Source organism: Hyaena hyaena, unplaced genomic scaffold (genome assembly GCF_003009895.1).
Source record: "Hyaena hyaena isolate Hyena2069 unplaced genomic scaffold, ASM300989v1 scaffold_632, whole genome shotgun sequence".
Taxonomy (NCBI): Eukaryota; Metazoa; Chordata; class Mammalia; order Carnivora; family Hyaenidae; genus Hyaena; species Hyaena hyaena.
The window spans coordinates 627886-650252 of record NW_024081263.1 but is presented as its reverse complement, the minus strand read 5'-3'; the positions used below and the strand labels follow the sequence as shown (position 1 = coordinate 650252).

The 22367-nt window shown below is 41.0% G+C and overlaps 1 protein-coding gene across 1 annotated transcript in view; it reads left to right on the top strand.

Moving 5' to 3' along the window:
* The first annotated feature begins 439 nt into the window (after positions 1–439).
* LOC120249211 (solute carrier family 22 member 9-like) overlaps positions 440–22367 on the top strand; it is a 33234-nt gene continuing 11306 nt past the window's right edge. Inside the window, exons 1-5 of the mRNA XM_039257720.1 lie at positions 440–841; positions 2337–2440; positions 14659–14813; positions 14912–15080; positions 15816–15939. Coding sequence (XP_039113651.1) covers positions 440–841; positions 2337–2440; positions 14659–14813; positions 14912–15080; positions 15816–15939 — 954 coding nt within the window. The remainder of the gene's footprint in view (positions 842–2336; positions 2441–14658; positions 14814–14911; positions 15081–15815; positions 15940–22367) is intronic.

The window sequence follows — 22367 nt, the reverse complement described above, 5'->3', positions numbered from 1 at the left end:
CACAGGACAATCTCGAACTGTTCGCTTTTGAGTCTCACAAGCGGCACGTCCTGAAAGGCATTGCAATCCATGCAGTGGGTTTATTTTATTTTATTTACAGATGTGGGGATCGAAGTTCAATGCCACTTCACGGCACTGCTGACGAACAGAATTTTCACAAAGTACACCTTTAAACAGTATCAGCTGTCAGCTGCTGGAAGCGGTCTCCACAAAATACCGTTCTGTGGCTTTAAAGAAAACAGCTGCTCCCCCCCAAACAGCCTGGAGAAACATTTTCTGGGACCCTGCTGTGGAGGTGAGCCGGAGAGCTCACTGCGGAAAAAGTGGGGCCAGGGACAGCATATGCTTAGTGTGACGTACTGAATGGAGAACTTTCTGCCTTTGAACTTTTCAAAATAAAGTCCTTTTGCTCGCATTGGGAATCACTTGTTCAACCACTATGGGCTTTCAGGACCTCCTGGATCAAGTTGGAGGCCAGGGAAGATTCCAGATCCTTCAGCTGGTGTTCCATAGCATCGTCAACCTCATAGTGTACCCTCACGTTTTATTGGAGAACTTCACCGCCATAGTCCCTGATCACCGCTGCTGGGTCCGCCACCTTGACAATGACATTGCCTCTGCTAACAGCACTGGGATCTTCAGCCAAGAAGCCCTCCTGAGAATCTCCATCCCACTGGACTCAAATCGGAGGCCAGACAAGTGTCATCGCTTCCTCCACCTGCAGTGGCAGCTCCTTCACCTGAATGGGACCTTCCCTAACACGAGTGAGGTGGACACGGAGCCCTGTGTGGACGGCTGGGTGTATGACAACAGCTCCTTCCCCTCCACCATCGTGACTGAGGTAAGAGGTCCCATTTGCCTCCTGTGAGTACTAGGTCCGGGTGTTTAGAGGTAGCACAAATAACGAACATGCTTCAAGCCCCGAGTCACTCTTTAGGCGCTAGTTCTTTATTATTTCAGCAAATAGTAATTATGTCTTTATTAGATGCCACCAATCTACGTATTTTATGAGTCTCGTGAGCTAAAAAGTGGATGTGACCTTGAAGTTCTATGGCTTTTATTCTTTTTTTTAAAGTTATTTTATTTTATTTATTTTCCTTAAATAGTTTGTCAAGTTGGTTTACATATAACACCCAGTGCTCATCCCAACAAGTGCCCTCCTCCATGTCCATCTCCCCCCTTTCCCTCTCCCCCACCCCCATCAGCCCTCAGTTTGTTCTCAGCATTCAAGAGTCTCTCATGGTTTGCCTCCCTCCCTCTTCCTGACTATTTCTTCCCTTCTTCTCCCCCACGGTCCTCCGTTAAGTTCCTCCTAATCCTCCTATACGTGCAAACATATGGTATTTATTCTTCTCTGCCTGACTTATTTCGCTCAGCATCACACCCTCTAGTTCCATCCATGTGGCTACACATGGCCAGATTTCATTCTTTCTCATTGACATGTAGTATTCCATTGTATAGATAAACCATATCTTCTTGATCCATTCATCCGTTGATGGACACTTAGGCTCTTTCCATGTTTTGGCTATTGTTGAGAGTGCTGCTATGAACATTGGGGTCCATGTGCCCCTGTGCATCAGCACTCCTGTATCCCTTGGGTAAATTCCTAGCAGTGCTACTGCTGGATCATAGGGGAGTTCTATTGTTAATTTTTTGAGGACACTCCACACTGTTTTCCAGAGGGGTTGCATCAGCTTTCATTCCCACCAGCAGTGTAGGAGGGTGCCCATTTCTCCACATCCTCGCCAGCATCTAGAGTCTCCTGATTTGTTCATTTTAGCCACTCTGACCAGCGTGAAGTGGTATCTCAGTGTGGTTTTGATCTTCCTAAGAATAAAAGCCATATCTTCAGTGTGGTATTTCAGATATGGCTTTTATTCTTAGGAAGACCAAAGTTGAAACACGTAGTTTATATAATGTGTTTAAAATGTTTGCAAATGGGAAACATCTGGGATATTGATCAAACCCTCCAAGCACTGACTGTCTCCGAGCAGCCATAGGAGATCGCTAGTGAAACCCGACCATTGGTAAATGTTTAAAGCACCTCAAAGGATTGCATTCTATGGTCAAGGCTGAGAACTACTTCATATGAAATAAAACAAGGCATGGGTATAACCAACAGGTTTAGACGAGTCTTTCTAGAGGAAGTTGTATTTAAGCTGATACCTGAATGCTAAAGTTCTGCTAATTCAAAAAAAAAAAAAAAGAATGGAAGCTGCAAGAAAGGGGCCTGATGGAAAGAAACTTGTAAGTCATTTCAGCTGTTTCAATCAGGTTTCCGCGAAGGGTTATAGGCTGCTATAGAGCACTCCTTTGCTGGTTTCCTTCTCTTCCAGTGGGACCTGGTATGTGAATCTCAGTCACTGAAATCAATGACCAAATTCTTATTCATGGCTGGCATGTTGGTGGGAAGCATCATATTTGGCTATTTATCAGACAGGTGAGTGTCTGGATCATTGGGATATTTTCTCGGGGGTATTTTCATGAACTAACACACCATTCTTCCATTAAGAAACTCTTATTGTAAATTACACTTTCCTGGCTTCTTTAGTCCTCAGGGATCTAGAAATACTTGTCACAGTCAGGCGAGCAGATGCTATTTTGTCAGCAGTGAGCGCAGTGTACCAGGACCCAGAAACAGCATCTCCAGCAGACATGGGGACATTTTAGAACAGGGTTTAGAGAGGAGGTGACACGTCATGTGATTTAGGAAGGTGGGGAAAAGTTAGCCATGGGAACAGAGAGGAAAACGTGGCATGACATAAGGTCCAGCCTGTTTGAAGACAGATATGTGAGACAGGGTTGCAGATTTTGTCCTGGGAGGCTGTGTTCAGTTCCTCCTGGACCCTATGAACTGAGTGCTTATGGATTTGCAGAGCAAACAGAACATCATGTGCTTGTTTCCCAAGTGTGATGGGCAGCCATTCCCATTAAACTTATGGTGGCCCTAGCAGTGTGTCTTGGTGGTGTATAGAAAAAATTCTCTTCTAGTAACCTTGATCTTTTTTTTTTTTTTTTTTTGGTAAAAAAAAAAAACATCTTAAAAGTAAATTTTCAACCATGTAATTAGGGGGCACATGGGTGGCTCAGTCGGTTATGCATCGGACTTTGGCTCACAGTGCATGAGTTTGAGCCCCACATCGGGCTGTCCGCTGTCAGTGTAGAGCTTGCTTCCGATCCTCTGTCCCCCTCTCTCTCGGCCCCTCCCCTACTCATTCTCTCTCAAAAATAAATCAACATAAAAAATATCAACCATGTAATTAATCTAATGACAATTGCCATTACCATTTGGGTGGGTGTATCCTGTGCCTGACAGCACCCCTCCTGAATTAGACAGCCGACCATTGCCAGCACCAAGCACCTCTCCTTTGAGGAATGTGGGAGATTAAGTTTCCCTTTACCACCTACCAGCATGATGTGATCTGTCAGGTCAGCTCAAAACCAGGAACTCTGAATGTACAACAGTAAATGTAGCTTATAAAAGTGTTCAGAGTCAGAGGGCCCGTTTCTGTGACCCAGAACCACCCACTTACAGGAATAAAAATAAAACTGCATATCTATGGCTGATTCATTTTTTGAAAAGGGTGCCAAGATCATGCAGTTGGTAAAATATAGCCCCTTCAACAAAGGGGGCTGTGATGACTCGATACCCACATGCAAAATAATACTGTGATCCTTACCTAAAGCCATAACAAATATTAACGCAAAATGGATGAATGACTTACATATAAGAGCTAAAACCATAAAACTGTTGTTTTTTAAAAAATATTTTTATTTATTTCTAGGAGAGAGAGAGAGACAGAGTGAGCAGGGGAGGGTCAGAGAGAGAGGGAGATACAGACTCCGAAATAGGCTCCAGGCTCTGAGCTGGCAGTCAGCACAGAGCCCGACGCGGGGCTCCAACCCACGAACCGCGAGATCATGACCTAAGCGAAAGTCGGACACTTAACCGACTAAGCCATCCAGGCGCCCCTAAAACCATAAAACTCTTAAAAGAAGGCATAGGCTGAGTCTATATGACTTTGGATTTGGCAACGAATTCTTTGATATGTCACCAAAAGCATGATTGGCCAAAAAAGATAGACAGATTGGACTTCATCACAAATTAAAAACTTTTGGGGGTGCCTGGGTGGCTCAGTTGGTTAAGCGTCTGACTACAGTTCAGGTCATGATCTCACGGTTTGTGGGTTCGAGCCCTGCATCAGGATCTATGCTGACATCTGGGAGCGTGGATCCTGCTTCATATTCTGTGTTTCCCTTTCTCTCTGCCCCTCCCCTGCTTGCTCTCTCTCTCTTTCTCTCAAAAATTAACATTAAAATAAATAAAAACTTTCATACATCAAAGCACATTATCAAGAAAGTAAAATGATAACCTATGTAATGGGAGGAAATATTTGTCAATTATACATAAGCCATAAAAATAGGTAAATAGACCAATGGAATGGGTTTAATATTCAGAATATATAAGGAATTCCCATAACTCAACAACAAAAAGACAAAAACCCACAATTTTTAAATAAATAAAGGACTTGAATATACATTTCTTTTTTAAATTTAATTTTTATTTAATTTTTATTATTTATTATTTTTTTTACAAATAGTTTATTATTAAGTTGGTTTCCATATAACACCCAGTGCTCATCCCCACAAGTGCCCTCCTCCATGCCCATCTCCCCCCTCCCCCCCACACCCATCAGTCCTCAGTTTGTTCTCATCATTCAAGAGTCTCTGATGGTTTGCCTCTCTCCCTCTCCCCCACCATTTCCCCTCTTCTTCTCCCCCATGGTCCCCCATTAAGTTCCTCCTAATCCTCCTATACGTGCAAACATATGGCAGCTGTCCTTCTCTGCCTGACTTATTTCGCTCAGCATAACACCCTCAAGGTCCATCCATGTTACTACACATGGCCAGATTTCATTCTTTCTCACTGACATGTAGTTTGAATATACATTTCTTTAAGAAAGAGGTACAAATGGTACATAAACACGTGAAAATATGCTTGACATCATGATAGTTAAAAAATGTAAGCCAGGGGCGCCTGGGTGGTTCAGTCGGTTGAGCATCCAACTCTTGATTTGGGCTCAGGTCATAATCTCACATTCTTTTTTTTAATTTTTAATTTTTTAAAAATTTATTTCTAGGAGAGAGAGACAGCATGAGCAGGGGAGGGTCAGAGAGAGAGGGAGTCACAGACTGAAACAGGCTCCAGGCTCTGAGCTGGCAGTCAGCACAGAGCCCAACGTGGGGCTTGAACCCACAAACCGCGAGATCATGACCTAAGCGAAAGTTGGACGCTTAACCGACTAAGGCACCCAGGCGCCCCCATAATCTCACATTCTTGAGATCGAGCCCCGCATTGGGCTTCGGGCTGAGTGTGTAGCCTGCTTGAGATTCTCTCTCTTTCTCTGTCTCTCTCTGTCTCTCTCTCAAGGGAAAGGGAAAAAATTGAGCATACTCTTGTCACACAATTTAGCCATCATTCTCCTTGGTATTTACCCAAAGGAATTGAAAACTTACGTCCACACAAAAGTCTACCTATGGTTATAGCAGCTTCCTCTGTAATCGCCAAACCTCAGAAGCAACCAGCATTTCATTCAGCAGGTGAATGCATAAACTGTGGTGCATCCGGACAATGGAATATTATTCAATGCTAAAAGTAAAAGAACAATCCAGCTATGAGAAGACATGGAGGAATCTTGGATACATAACCAAGCCAATCTGAAAAGGCTACATACTGTATGATTCCAACTTATGACTTTCTGGAAAAGTCAAAACCACGGAGGTAGTAAAAAGATGAGTGGTTGGAAAGAGAGAGAGAAGTTAATAAGCACATCACAGAGGTTTTAGGCTGGTGATACTACTCTGCAGGACACTGTAATGGCAGGTACATGTCATTACACATTTGTCCAAAACCATAGAAGGTACAACACCGAGAATGGACCCCAATGTAAATGGTGGACTTTGGGATAATGATGTATCACTGTAGGTTCAATTGTATCAAATATTTCGGTTGGTGCAGGATATTGATAGGTGGGGACACTGTGCATGAGTGGGGGCAGGATGTATGGGAAATCTCTGTACTTTCTGCTCAGTGTTGCAGGCAGCTTATAACTGGTCTAAAAAATAGAGTTTCTTTAAACACACACACACACACACACAGTAGTTTAATAGAACAAAGAAAAAATAAGAACATGGGGTTCACAAAGCCCAAAATGATAGTTATCTGGCTCTTTCCAGGAACTATATGCTGCCTCCTGCTGTAATAGCACTCTGAGGCTCTTTGTTCATGTTTTAAATCATTTCTCTCTGCCCTTGACCTTCTACAACCTCTATCGATCTATTTTCAAAGATTCTCTCTTAGGTCCCATCTAGTGAATTTTTATGTCAGAAATTACTTTTTCAGCTCTCGAATTTCAGTTATTTTGACTTCTCTGTTGCTATCTCTCTGAGAACGCCAATTTCTGAGCTGTGATTTTCATACGTTAAAATCAAATTTCATTTCTGTCTTTGAAGATAGTTATGTCACCACTTTAAAATCCTTGTGGGTTAGTTCCAAACTTTGTCTCCTCTCAGCAGAAGGTCTGCCAGATGTCCACTCCCTTGGGAATGGAGATCCATTTTCCTGGCTCTTCCCATGTCAGGAGGCTATGAATTATATTTTGAATATGATCATATTAGGTTGTGAAGATTCTATTTTCCGTTATTACTCACCAGTAATACTGATTCCATTTTTACTCATCAGTAATACCGATTTCTTTATTTTAGCAAATAGCTCTCAAGCCTCAGACTGAACTGAAGACTGTTTCTGATGCAAGAGCCCAGCCTCAGTTCAGATCTTGGTCTAGAGTTGACCTGCTTTGAGCTTATTCTTGATGCACATGCTTTAGTGGATATTTAGAGGTTGCATGGTAGACACGATTTAAGGATCCCCTCGTTGCCACTTTCCCTTGCTGAACGCTCATTCTCTTCGTTGTTTCTAGTATCCCACCATGTGTGACCTTGTTCCCCAGACCATAGATGCATAGCGTTCACTTTACTTGCTGTGTGGATTGCACCTCACTCCAGTCTAGTAGCCATGGAAATAGGACCTTTCCTGTATTGCTTTCCATCTGCCCTCTTTGGAGAGAGCTAACACTCTTCCCCAGTCTACCTGCCTCTGTTCACTCTCAAGTAAGCTCAGGTAGCTGCTTTTTGTGTTCTGTCCATGTGCCTTTTCTGGGAGAGTGGAAGGCAAGCAATAGAATTTAAGACTTTTATTCCTGGAACGTGACATGTATCCATCAGAGGCTTTTAAGAGGACTATTATGAGAGGATCTTTTAAATCTCATTCTTGATGCTCCTTTGATGATTCACTGGGAGAGCCAGAGTGGTGGTAGGGAAACCAATTAAGAGGCTCTCAAAAACAATCCTTCGGAAAGATGGTGGGCATTTAAATTAGGAAGGTGTAGGGGTGCCCGGGTGGCTCAGTGGGTTAAGTTTCTGACTTAGGCTCAGGTCATGATCTTGCAGTTCATGAGTTCGAGCCCCCTGTCAGGATCTGTGCTGTCAGCTCAGAGCCTGGAGCCTGCTTCGGATTCTGTGACTCCCTCTCTCTATGTCCCTCCCCAGCTCACTGTCTCTCAAAAAGTAAATAAACATTTTTAAAAAAGAAGAAGAAAGGCCTTCTTTGGTAGCAATAATTAAAAAAAAATTAGGAAAGTGTCTTGGAAAAGGTAATGAGTAGCTGTATTTGGAAAATAATTTTGTAGGTGGATGCAACAGAGTTGCCTGATGGTTTTAGATTCTTAAGGAGGAGGCTTTGGTGTGGCAAATAGAAGACCAAAGATGGTATCTATATCTTCAGCCTGAGAAAAGGGATAAATGCTGATACAATTTAGTGATATGAAGGAAAATGGGGAAAATGGGGAAAGCAGATATAGAGGAGAAAGTCAAGATTTATGTTTTGGGTGTAATGTATCGGAAGTACCTGTTCTTCATGCAGCAGGAGATACCAGGTAGAGGAAAACAAGACTAAGAATATAGACCTGCTTGAAAGCAATCTGTCCCAAATATAGCCCCTAGCCAACACTGTACTCAATAAATACCCAAGCAGCCACCTTCTCATGACCCTCCCATTAAAGAAGGGGGCCGCGATATATGGCCAAGCAAGGAGATTCTAAATAGCTGCTTCAGCATCAAGGCCAGCGTCCATTATGATTTGAATATCCCTCCTACCCATTAGAAGGCCACTTTCATCTCCAACTTAAAACGACCAGTTTTGTATTTTTCACTGGAGATCTTACTCCTTTCATGTGTTGAATAGATATTTTGAGTGTTCGGATGTTAAGCAAGTGAAAACTTGCTGGTTTGAACTTCTCAAACAAGCCAGACCTTTCCTTAGCTCCAATTCAGAAGTACATTGCTGGTGTACCCCAGGAGAAGCCAATGGTCTAAACCCCTGATGAGGGTGGCAGAGGCTATGGACATGGGCTATTGAAATCCAGGTAATGACCTTAGCAGTGTGATCATAGTCTTCTTGTACTGAAGGAACACTTGTCTGAGCTTAGACAGACTTATTCAGCATCAGTTCCTAGATTCCCTTCCCCTTAAATATCCAATTCAATAGCCCATCTTCTATTATTTATTTATTTTTTAGAGACCAGTCATCCCATTTGCTGGTACACTCTCACTGAAGATGAAAATTTTATGTTCACCCTACTTATTCCTGACTGTAAGAGATGGGAGGAAGACCCCGTACCTCTCAGGGTTTGGAGAAAAGTGATCATTGCTGGCACCTTCAACCACTTTGGTGGTGAAGAAAGACTTTATTCTAATCCCTTGATCCATCACACTGACTGACAATATACAGAATGTCATGAGGTTATTTTCTGCCTACCTTCCTTCTGGGTCAGAGGAACATTAAGGAGTTGGGCTGGAGAGGAGAATTGATAGAGTAGAAACTGTCTACTTATTCTTTACTGACAACCAGCAACAATATTTCTTCCCTGTTCCTACCTCAAATTGAATGGACTCTCAAAGCCACCAGCAAATAAGATACAAATACATACTTGACTTTTTTAAACTTTTGGTATTTTCAGACCAAAAATCATGTGCTCCTGGTAAAAAATTAGAATGTAGAAAAAAATATATTTTAGGATCACCTGAGTGTCTCAGCTGGTTACGCGTCGACTTTGGCTCAGGTCATGGTCTCATGGTTCGTGAGTTCAAGCCCCACGTCAGGTTCTGTGCTGGTAGCTCAGAGCCTGGAGCCTGCTTCCAATTCTGTGTCTCCCTCTCTCTGACCACATCTGCTCATGCTCCATCTCCCTCTCTCTTAAGAACAAACATTAAAAAATTTTTTAATGAAAAAAATTTTATATCATTCATAATTCCCTTTCTACAAGACAACCGACCTAGACTTTTCAAAAAGGCAATGTCACGAGAAAAATGAATGGAGTGATCATTCTAGATTTTTAAAAATTCACAAAAACATAATAGTCATATACAATGTGTAAATACTAAAGCATAGATGGGAAAAAGAAAAATAACATTGAGAAAGACATTTGGAGGACCTTTTGGGCAACTTGAGTATCATCTGATAGCTGGCGGTGGAATTATTGTTTTCTTTAGGTGTGAAGTTAGCGTTGTAATGATGTATGAAACTGCTTGTATTCTTCTTCTTCTTTTTTAATGTTTATTTACTTTTGAGAAAGAGAGAGACATAGTATGAGCAGGGGAAGGGCAGAGAGGCAAGGGAGATACAGAATCCAAAGCAGGTTCTGTGTCCAAATCCAGGCTCTGAGCTGTCAGCACAGAGTCTGATGCGGGGCTTAAACTCAGAAACCGTGAGATCATGACCTGAGCCAAAGTTGGACACTTAATGGACTGAGCCACCCAGGTGCTTCTAGAAACTGCTTGTATTCTTAATACATGCATGCTAAAAAAAATTGAGTGAGGTGTCATGTGCTCTGGAACTGCAACTGAAATGGTTCAACACAAAAGAGTCTGTGTGTGGGGTGTGTGTGTGTGTATTCGCACATGTAAAGCAATAAAGCAAATACAGCAAAATGCTATCTAGTGGTGAATCTGCTTGAGACTTATACCAGTGGTAATTGTAGTATTCATTTAAATTTCCATATTTGAAAAATTTCAAAATAAAGATCTAAGAACAAATCTGTTCAAGTGGGAGCCAACATTCAGTGTATCACACTTACAGACATCACAAATATATGGTTTAAATAAAGTTGGTAAAAGTGAGTATGTAATTTTGTATCCTCTTTTTAATTAAAAAATTTTTTAATGTTTTATTTATTTCTGAGAGAGAGAGCGTGAGCAGGGGAGGGTCAGAGAGAGAGGGAGACACAGAATCTGAAACAGGCTATAGGCTCTGAGCTAGCTGTCAGCACAGAGCCTGACATGGGGCTCGAACCCACGCACCATGAGATCATGACCTGAGCCGAAGTTGGACGCCTAACCGACTGAGCCACCCAGGCGCCCCACCTCTTTTTAATTCTTTAAAATATTTTTATTTATTTTTGAGAGAGATACAGAGAGACAGAGCACAAGCAGGGGAGGGGCAGAGAGAGAGGGAGAGACCGAATGAAGCAGGCTCCTGGCTCTGAGGTGTCAGCACTGAGCCCAACGCGGTGCTCTAACTTGTGAACTGCAAGGTCATGACCTTGAGCCGAAGTTGGATGCTTAACTGACTGAGCCACCCAGGCACCCCTGTAACCTCTTTCTTTCTTTTTTTTCCCGTAACCTTTTTATACTTATGTTTACAGATCTACGTCACATTTTCTTTTCCAGTAAAATATTTTTTCAAATAACTAGAGAATGAACATATAGCCAAAATAAGAAACACACACAAAGCTTCTCTAATTAACTGTGTCAAACACAATTATTAAAACATTACTGTGTTAACCAAGGTAGCTAGTTACAGTAAGAACCCAAGAATTATAATTGGTTATTTTAATAAAATCGTGATTCTCACTGTTGTCATGATTTGGTGTGGGTCATGTGGCCCCCATCTTCTAGGCAGTGGCTCAAGGAACCAGCACCTTCCATCGTGTGACTTTTTATCAGCACATTTTTTGTTTCCAGCCATGTTGTCAGAAGGAATGAGCAGGACCCAAGTAGACCTTATATGGACAGGCCTGGAAGTGGCTTAGGTCCCTTTTATCCACAGTCATTGGCCAGACTGCAGATGTAGGGCTCTAACTTAAATATAAGACTGGGGTGGGAGGGGGGTGGTGCCTGGGTGGCTCAGTCGGTTGAGCTTCTGACTCTTGATTTTGGCTCAGATCGTAAGCCCAGAGGATCAAGCCCCACATGGGGCTCTGTACTGAGTGTGGATCCTGCTTCGGATTCTCTCTCTCTCCTTCTGCTCTCCCCCTCCCCTGCTTGCACTCTCTCTCCCTCTAAAAAAAATTAATAAAAATTTAAAGTAAAAAATATATAAGACTGGGAAGAGTAATTTTCCTCTATGTGATGGCGAACATCTAGCCAAATGACAGGATTAATAATTACTGAAACAATAGCTTTGTATTTTACACAGCACAAATTTCTCTTCTTTCAAATATCAACCACAGTTGGCTGAAGGATTGTACTGCTCATTTCGTGGACAATATCCTCATCAGTCCAGCCATGAATTCCTTTCGTGGATATACGTTTCATTTTTTCCTCATGCCCCAGTCCCATTTCCTTCTTCCCAATATAGGGACCAGTATAATGCATCAACTATATTTCTGTACATTCATATGGGTTTTTATAAAATAAATGACATTGTTTGGCTTACATATATCTGAATTCACATATTTATGTAAATGTGTTATTATCTTTTTCTTTTCCTTTTGAACACCCACTGCTACGGTTTTGAGGGACATACACATTCCTATGGATACTTCTAGTTCATTCTTCTGGTTGCTGCACGGTGCTCCGCAGTGGAGATCCATTACAATGCTCGAATCCATTTTTTGGCAATGGGCAACCAGATTATTGCCAAATGCCTGCCATTTTAAATATCACTACATTTAATAAGTTTTATATGTGATCTTTCCCTGTGAGAATGTACATGATATATCTTTTTAAAACTTTTTTAAAATCAGCTCTTTTTCTTATTTTAGAGAGAGAAAGCCCAAGCAGGGGAGAGGGGCAAAGGAAGAGAGAGAATCTTAAGCAGGCTGCATGTTCAGTGAGGAGCCCATCTTGGGGCTTGATCCCACAATCCTGGGATCATGACCTGAGCCAAAGTCAACAATTGGACGCCCAACTGACTGAGCCATTCAGGTGCTCCCACATGACATAATTTTTATTTTATTATTTTAATTAATTAATTTAAATTCAAATTAGTTAACATGTCGTGTCATATTAGTTTCAGTAGAACCCAATGATTCATCACTTACATGTAACACCCAATGCTCATCCCAACAAGTGCTCTCTTTAATGCCCATCACCTGTTTAGCCCATCTCCCCGCCATGGTCCTCCCTTCTAGCAATACCCAGTTTGTTCTCTGTATTCAGGAGTCTCTTACGGTTTGCCTCCCTCTCTGTTTTTGACTTATTTTTCCTTCCCTTCCCCTATGTTCATCTGCTGTGTTTCTTAAATTCCCCATATGAGTGAAATCATGTATTTGTCTTTCCTTTAAATACAGCTGCTTTTCGTTTTGACCGACCAGACTTTCCGATGACTGTCATGACACCATTTCATTAATTATAGCATTTCTTGGGGTGCCTGGGTGGCTCAGTCGGTTAAGCATCTGACTTCGGCTCAGGTCATGATCTCATGGTTCCTGGGTTGGAGCCCCGCCTCGGGCTCTGTGCTGACAGCCAGCTCAGAGCCTAGAGCCTGATTCAGATTCTATATCTCCCTCTCTTTCTGACCCTCCCCTGCCCACACTGTCTCTTTCTCTCAGAAATAAATAAAACATTAAAATTTTTTTTAAATTATAGCATTTCTTTATATAGACTTTATTCCATTTTAAATGGAGATACAAATGCATGTGATATAAATACTCAGAATATAAGAGATTTAAAACCACATCACAATTTAAATATTCTGCAAGAGTAGCAAGGATTTCTGAGCATTTGTCTGATCTCATTGTTTGTCCATTTATAAGCATTACAGGGTATACAGAATCAGCACAAGCATCTTAGCCACGTTGTCTAAGAAAAGGCCTTCTCTCCCAGAAAACTGTGAAGCACAGAGTTCTCTTTCCTTTTTAAAAATACCTTCTTCTTCTCTGTTTCTTTATGCTCATCTTACCTAATCTTTCCTCTGAGGACTTGCTCTAAAGTCTGTGTCTGGGTTGTGGCTCTCTTCCATCTTATTTTAGGGAAAAATGTTGTTTAAGACCCAGACTTAGCAGAGAGGGGCTCTCAGGCAACCCATCATCAGTTGTGATGTATTGTTCCATGGATGTCCCTTTTATATAGTTTAGCCCATGACCTGCATGGTCCCGGAGCCCCAAGTACAGATTTAGATCCCATCTTAGTCAGCTCAGGCTACCACAATGAAATACCATAGACTAGGGGACCTACACATCAGAAATTTATTTTTTCAAGTTGCAGAGGCTGAGAGGTCCAAGATCTAGGAGCAGAAAGATTTGGTTCCTGGTGAGAGCTCTCTTTCTGGCTTAAAGACAGCTGTTGTCTTGGTGCAGCCTCAGATGGTGGAAAGAGAAGGAGAGAAATCTTTCTGGTACCTCTTCTTATAAAGGCACTAACGCCATCAACAGGACCTCACTCTTACGGCCTTATCTAAACCTAACTACCTCTCGCACAGCCCATCTCCAAATACCATTTCACTGGGGATTAGAGCTTCAATATATGATTTGGGGGAGGGGGACACAACCCAGTCCATAGCAGGTCCCTACGTTCTTTTTTCAAAAATTATTTCTTTTTGAGAGAAGAGGGAGAGAATGCATAAGCGGGGGAGGGGCAGAGAGAGAGGGAGAGAGAGAGAATCCCAAGCAGGCTCCTCGTTGTCAGCAGAGACCCCGACACAGGGCTCTGTCTCACAAACCATGAGATCGTGACCCGACCCAAAACCCAGATTTGGACACTTAACTGGCTGAGTCACCCAGGCGCCCCAGATCCCTTGTGTTATAGACATGGCATAGACTCTCTACAATGTTAACTGCATGTGATAGTACAAGGGACATTTGTGATGTGTTAAAATTGCCAGTATTGTAACTTGTCCTATATGGCTTCGATGGGTTCCCAAAGGTCTGGTAGCAGATTGGGGAAGAAGCTTTGTTATACTTTGGACCTATTTACAAACAGGAAGGTTACTTCTGGGAAGACCTACTCTTTGTTTTCATGTTTATTTATTTTTGAGAGAGAGAGAGAGACAGAGTGCGAGCAGGGAAGGGGCTGAGAGAGAGGGAGACACAGAATCCGAAGCAGCTCCAGGCTCGGAGCTGTCAACACAAAGCCCGATGCGGGGTTCGAGCTCGCAAACGGTGAGATCATGACCTGAGCTGAAGTCAGATGCTTAACTGACTGAGTCACCCAGGTGCCCCTCGGAAGACCTACTCTTGCTTATCTGTTGATTCTTTCAAGTCTCAAGGACAAAGATCCACTTATTAAAACATCCCCTAAATTTCAAAGCTTGTCTTTGTTTTGTTAATTTTCCCATCAAGTTGTTATCATTCCCAGAACTAACCTGTTCCCATTCCTCAGGTTTGGGAGGAGGTTAATTCTCAGGTGGTGTTTCCTCCAGCTCGCCATTGCTGATACCTGTGCAGCCTTTGCTCCCACCTTCCTCATTTATTGCACACTCCGCTTCCTGGCTGGCTTTTCTACCAAGACCATCCTGATAAACTCCATGATGCTTAGTAAGTAAAAACGTTGGGTCTTGATATTCTCCAAGCCTTAACTTTGACTTTGAAATCCCATCTTTGAAGTCAAAATCCTGCTTGCTTTTTTCTTTCAGTTGCAGAATGGACAGTGCCCCGATTCCAAGTTATGGGAATGGCAGTGGCCATCTGTGGCGCTTGTGTGGGACAGATGATCCTCGGAGGACTGGCCTTTGCCATTCGAGACTGGCATACCCTTCAGCTGGTGGTTTCCGTACCATTGTTTGTCATTTTTCTTTTCTCAAGGTATAAGTTCCTTTCTCCCTTTGTCTGAGAGGATGCTGGATGCAAGATACATGGAATGAGGGCATAAGAATTCAGTTTGATCCTTAGTTAACACTTGAGCACATGCTCTCCTGATAAGTGTCCAAAGTACAGTTTAAGAGGTTGAACACGTAGGGTGGCCAGATAATATCAAGAACATTCCATTGAATTTGAATTTCAGATAAATAATACATTTTTTGGTATAACATTCCAAAGACTGCATGAAGCAGAGCCACACTAAAAATAACCCATTGTTTACATGAAATTTCTGTTTATCTGAGAGTTCTGGATTTTTATTTACTAACATGATAAAATCCAGGGCTTCTCATTAAAGTAAAACTTCAAGTCAACAACCAATGCTTTTCAATGTAAGCATGTCCCAAATATTGCATGGGACATAGTTATACTCAAGAGTTACTCATATTCACTGTTTCTCTAAATTCAGATTTAATGAGGCACATTATTTTTAGTTGCCAAACCTGGTAACACCCCCCTGAATAAGGTGGGGGGGTGAAATATGACTCCTCCTCCTCGTATTGCCGTTAATGAGGAGGGGTTATTCTCGCAGTTTCCTAGGTACAGAATCAGCTGGTTTCCTATTGGCTGACATAACAAAACAAGAGGTAGGTGCCAGATGGGCAGGGAGAGGCATTTCAGGCCAAAGAATATGTGGAAAATGGGCACATGAGAATTGACTGCACCTCTGTCTTTGATCAGGTGGCTGATGGAGTCTGCTCGGTGGCTGATTATCACCAACAAACCTGAGGAAGGCTTAAAGGTGCTTAGAAAAGTTGCACTCTGGAATGGAAAGAAGAATTCTGGAGACACCCTCACCATGGAGGTGAGCAGGAAAGAGAGTTGGTAATGGGATGTAGGGGAGACAAAATCTGACATATGTACTGGTTGGTGACCGTGGGATGAATAAACGGTGGGGACACAAGTCTGGCTTGGGGTCTTCTCACATCATTGTCTTGGCTCTCAATGGCTGTCCACATTGTTTGAGTTCATATAAAGAGAGAATATCCTCTTGCTGAGAACTAGACATGGATATTTTACTCAACAGGAGCAGATAGCTCTTAGTGTTGATGATTGTAAAGATTGTATATTTGTCTCAATGTTAGAGAAAGTAACAAACTAATCCATTCTTTCCATTAATGTTCTGATGGCCTTTTTTCAGTATAGTAAGACCAGTAGAAAGGAGGCTTAGGGACCATGCAGAACAGAACATAAGAAGGATCACTTACTTGTTAATTAGGTCATACACTCTTTCATTAATGGTGTATTACTGAGTGCCTCCCTGAGCCACTTTTGTTCTCTCCAGGAAATACGGCATTGACCACAATAATCCAAATCTCTGCTTTGTGGAGTTTACATTCTACTTATTACAAATTCCAAGAGCGTGACTCAGTGGAAATGCCTCAGAGAAGTCCTTTTTTTTTTTTTTTTTTCTTTTCTCTTTTCTCACCCTGGGCTTGGAAGACAACAGATATTGGTGTGGATCATAAAGTAAACCATTCATCATGTCATGAATGCATGAATGTATAAATTATTTATCAAAAAATTATAAGGTGCTAGGCACAGTGCTGAATCTTTTTTTAAAAATTTTTAAAATGTTTTATTTATTTCTGAGAGAGAGAGGCAGCATGAGCAGGGGAGGGTCAGAGAGAGAGGGAGACACAGAATCTGAAACAGGCTCCAGGCTCTGAGCTAGCTGTCAGCACAGAGCCCGACATGGGGCTCGAACCCACGAACTGTGAGATCATGACCTGAGCTGAAGCTGGTTGCTTAACTGACTGAGCCACCCAGGCACCCCAGCATAGTGCTGAATCTTGAACAACAGTGTGGTCCAGAATTCCATGTTTCAAGGAACCTTAGGTATTAATAAGAGAAAAATTAATACGCATTTTAAAATTAACCTGGATTAGATCTGTCTTTTTAAATTTTTCACTGTACAATACAGTATTGTTAACTATAAGTACAATGATCTCTAAAACATTTTCATCTTGTATGACTAAAACTCTGTACCCTTTGAATAGCAATTTTCCATATCCTTTGTCCCTAGTCCCTAGTAAACCATTCCATTTATTGTTTTATTATTTTATGTACTTCATAGAAGTAGAATCATGCAGTATTTGTCCTTCTGTGACTGTCTTATTTCATTTAACAAAAAATCCTCGAGACTCATCTATGTCGTAGCAGATAGCAGGATTTCCTTTTTATATGGATGAGTAATACTCTGTTGTATGTGTACACCACATTTTCTTTGTCCATTCATCCACCGATGGTCATTTAGCTTGCTTCCATAGTTTGGCTTTTGCTGCAATGAACATGTGTGTGCAAACATCTCTTCCCTGTTTAGAATTCTTTGGGATATATAACCAGAAGTGGTATTGCCAGATCATATGGTATTTATATTGTTACCCTTCCTGTTTGCAATGATAAGGGAATGGAAAGAATGCTAATAGAGACCAGGAAAAATCATCTACCCTTGTTTAATTGAAAAAGGGGAGGCTTAGGGTCTAGACAGTAAAGGGGAGCAGTAAAACATTTCTGGAAACATGTTCAATGCATATCTGAAAGACTTTTCTTTTTCATTAATGTTTATTTATTTATTTTGAGAGGGGGAGGAGGGGCAGACAGGGAGGGAGAGAGAGAATCCCAAGCAGATTTTATGCTAAGGTGGGGAGGCCCAACATGGGGCTTGATCTCATGACTGTGAGATCATGACTGGAGCTGAAATCGAGAGTCGGACACTTAACCAACTGAGCCAACTAGGTGTCCCTGAAGGAGTTTTCTTTTTTTTTAAAACATAATTTATTGTCAAATTAGCTTACATACAACACCCAGTGCTCATCCCAACAAGTGCCCTCCTCAATGCCCATCACCCATTTTCCCCTCTCGCCCACCCTCCCATCCACTCTCAGTTTGTTCTCTGTATTTAAGAGTCTCTTGTGGTTTGCCACCCTCCCTCTTTGTTTGTAACTATTTTTTCCCTTCCCCTCCCCCATAGTCTTCTCTTGAGTTTCTCAGGATCCTCATAGGAAGGAAAACATATGATATCTGTCCTTCTCTGACTGACTTATTCCACTCCACATAATACCTTCCAGTTCCATCCACGTTGCTGCAAATGGCATGATTTCATTCTTTCCCATTGCCAAGTAGTATTCCATTGTATTTATAAACCACATCTTTATCATTCATCAGTTGATGGACATTCAGGCTCTTTCCATAATTTGGGTATTGTTGAAAACGCTGCTATAAACATTGGGGTGCCTGTGCCCCTATGCATCAACAGTCCTGTATCCCTTGGGTAAATTCCTAGCAGTGCTATTGCTGGTTGTAGGGTAGTTCTATTTTTAATTTTTTGAGGAAACTCCACACTGTTTTCCAGAGCGGCTGCGCCAGTTTGCATTCCCACCAACAGTGCAAGAGACTTCCTGTTTCTCCACATCCTCACCAGCATCTGTGGTTTCCTGATTTGTTCATTTTAGCCACTCTGACTGGTGTGAAGTAGTATCTCATTCTGGCTTTGATTTGTATTTCCCTGATATTGAATGACATTGAGCATCTTTTCATGTTCTGTTGGCCATCTGGATGTCTTCTTTGGAAAAGTGTCTATTCATGTCTTCTGCCCATTTCTTCACTGGATTATTTGTTGTTCAGGTGTTGAATTTGATAAGTTCTTTATAGATTTTGGATACTAGCCCTTTATCCGATATGTCATTTGCAAATATCTTTTCCCATTCCGTCAGTTGCCTTTTAGTTTTGTTGATTGTTTCCTTTGTAGTGGAAAAGCTTTTTATCTTGATGAGTTCCCAATAGTTCAGTTTTGCTTTTAATTCCCTTGCCTTTGGAGATGTGTCGAGTAAGAAATTGCTGCATTGATGACTTTTATTTCATTTTGTTTTCTGATTGCTGATGCTAAGACTTCCAACACTATGTTAAAGAACAGTGGTGAGATTGGACATCCCATTTCCTGATTTCAGGGAAAAAGCTCTCAGTTTTTCCCCATTGAGAATGATATTAGCTGTGGGCTTTTCATATATGGCTTTTACGATGTTTAAGTATGTTCCTTCTATCCCAACTTTCTTGAGGATTTTATTGAGAAAAGATGTTGAATTTTCCAAATGCTTTTTCTGGATCAATTGACAGGATCATATGTTTCTTCTCCTTTCTTTTATTAATGTGATGTATCACATTGATTGATTTGCATATATTGAACCAGCCCTGCAGCCCAGGAATGAATCCCACTTGATCATGGTGACTAATCCTTTTTATATACCGTTGAATTTAATTCGCTAGTATCTTGTTGAGAATTTTTGCATCCATGTTCGTCTGGGATAGTGGCCTGTAGTTCTCCTTTTTTGAGGGGTCTCTGGTTTGGGAATCAAGGTAATGCTGGGTTCATAGAATGATTCCAGAAGTTTTCCTAAAGGATTTTTTCTTAAAACAACTTTTTTGAGGTATACTTAACACACAAAGAACTGTATGTATTTATGTATACAACTTGATGAATCTGATAAGTACACATCCAAACATCATTACCACCACCTATGCAATAAACATATCATCACCTCCTAAAACTTTCTCCTGCCCTTTTTATTCATTACTTTTTGTGATAACGCTCAATATAAAACCTACTAATTGCAAAATTTCAATATATAGTAAAGTATTATAACTACAGGCAGTATGCTGTACAGAGGATCTCTAGGACTGATTCACCTTGCATAATTGGAACGTTGTACTCTTTGAGAAGTATGTCTCCATTTCCCAAATCCCCCAGCAGCTGGCAAGCACCTTTCTGTTCTCTGCTTCTTTGTTTCCCGTCTTCACATCTTAGTCTTTAACCTCTTGTGAATCGATTTTTGTGTACAGTGTAAGATAAGTTTCCAGTTTCATCCTTTTATATGCGAATATCCATTTTCCACAACACCATTTATTGATGACACTATCCTTTCCCCACTGTGAATTCTCGATGCCACTGTCCAAGATCACATGACTGCATATGCTAAGTTTATTGCTATTCTGCACCATTGGGCTGTATGTCTGTTTTTATACCAGTACCATACTCTTGGATAGTGTAGTTTTATAATATATTTTGAAATAGAAACATGTGACAAGTTCAGCTTTGTTTCTGTTTAAAAATTCTTTTCATTATTATTTTTTTAAATTTTTTTATGTTTTATTTATTTCTAGGAGAGAGAGAGACAGCATGAGCAGGGGAGGGTCAGAGAGAGAGGGAGTCACAGACCGAAACAGGCTCCAGGCTCTGAGCTGGCAGTCAGCACAGAGCCCGACGCGGGGCTCGAACCCACGAACCGGGAGATCATGACCTAAGCGAAAGTCGGACGCTTAACCGACTAAGCCACCCAGGTGCCCCGAAATTCTTTTGATTATTAAAGGTCTTCCATGTTTCCATATGAATTTTAGGATTTTTTTCTTTCTTTATTGAAGAACAGTTGACACACAATGTTATATTAGTTTCAGGGGTACAACACAGTGAATCAACAACTCTATACATTATGCTATGCTCACCACAATTGTAGCTATTATCTGTCACCATACAACACTATTACACCATTAACTATATTCCCCATGCTGTACTTTTCTACTTCATGACTTATTCATTCCACAACTGGAAACCTTCATCATCCATTTTGCTCACCTCCTTCCCCTCTGGCAACCCTCAGTCAGTTCTCTATATTTATTAATCTGTTGTTTCTTTTTAGTTTGTTTTCGTTTTTTGATCCCACATATAAGTGAAAACATGTGGTATTTGTCTTTGACTTATTTCACTTAGCATAATACCCTCTCGGTCCATTGATATTGTCACAAATGGCAAGGTCTCATTCTTTCTTTTTTTTTTTTTTTTTAGAGCTCATCCTTTTTTATGGATGTATATGTAATTATGTGTATGTTATATATTATATCCATTATATACATACATATATATTGTACACATACCATATCTTCTTTATCCATTCATCTACCAATGGACATTTGTGTTGTTTCCATATCTTGGCTATTGTAAATAATGTTGTAAGAAATACAGGGGTGCATATGTCTTTTTGAATTAGAGTTTTTGTTTTCTTTGGGTAAATACCCAGTAGTAGAATTACTGGATCATATGGTATTTCCATTTTTAATTTTTTAAAAAATTTTTAATGTTTTATTTATTTTTGAGAGAGAGAGAGAGAGAGACAGCACGAGCAGGGGAGGGTCAGAGAGAGAGGGAGATACAGAATCTGAAGCAGGCTCCAGGCTCTGAGCTGTCAGCACAGAGCCTGACGCGGGGCTCGAACCCACAAGCCGTGAGATCATGACCTGAGCCAAAGTCGGATGCTTAACCAACTGAGCCACCCAGGCGCCCCTCCATTTTTAATTTTTGGGGAATCTCCTTGCTGTTTTCTGCAATGGCTGCACCAATTTACATTCCCACCAACAGTGTTATATCCTCTTACTGGATTGCTCCCTTTATCATTGGGTAATGCCCCTCTTTGTCTCTTGTTACAGTCTTTATTTTATTTACTTATTTATTTATTTATTTATTTATTTATTTATTTTTATTCAGCTGTCTTTATTCTTTTTTTTTTTTACAAATAGTTTATTGTCAAATTAGTTTCCACATAACACTCAGTGCTCATCCCCACAAGTGTCCTCCTCCATGCCCATCCCCCCCTCCCCCCCACATCCATCAGTGCTCAGTTTTTGTCAGCATTCAAGAGTCTCTCATGGTTTGCCTCTCTCTCTTTCCCCCACCATTTCCCCCCTTCTTCTCCCCCTTGTTCCTCCATCAAGTTCCTCCTAATTCTCCTATACGTGCAAACATATGATATTTGTCCTTCTCTGCCTGACAGTCTTTATTTTAAAGTCTATTTTATCTGATATAAGCATTGCTACCCCAATTTTTTTTTTGGCTTCCATTTGAATGAAATATTTTTCCCCCATCCCTTTACTTTCAGTGTGGATGTGTACTTAGGTCTGAAATGAGTCATGAGTCTCTTGCAGGCAGCATATGGATGTCTTGTTTTTGTTTTTTGTTTTTTTTAAATCCATTCTGTCACCCTATGTCTGCTGATGGGAGCATTTAGACCATTTATATGTAAAGTAATTATTGATATATATGTACTTATTGCCATTTTGTTCATTGTTTTCTGGTGGTTTTTGTAGTCCTTCTCTGTTCCTTTCTTTTTCTTTTGTTCTCTTTCCTTGTAATTGATATCTTTCTTTAATGTTGTGCATGGCTTTCTTTCTCTTTATTTTTTGTCT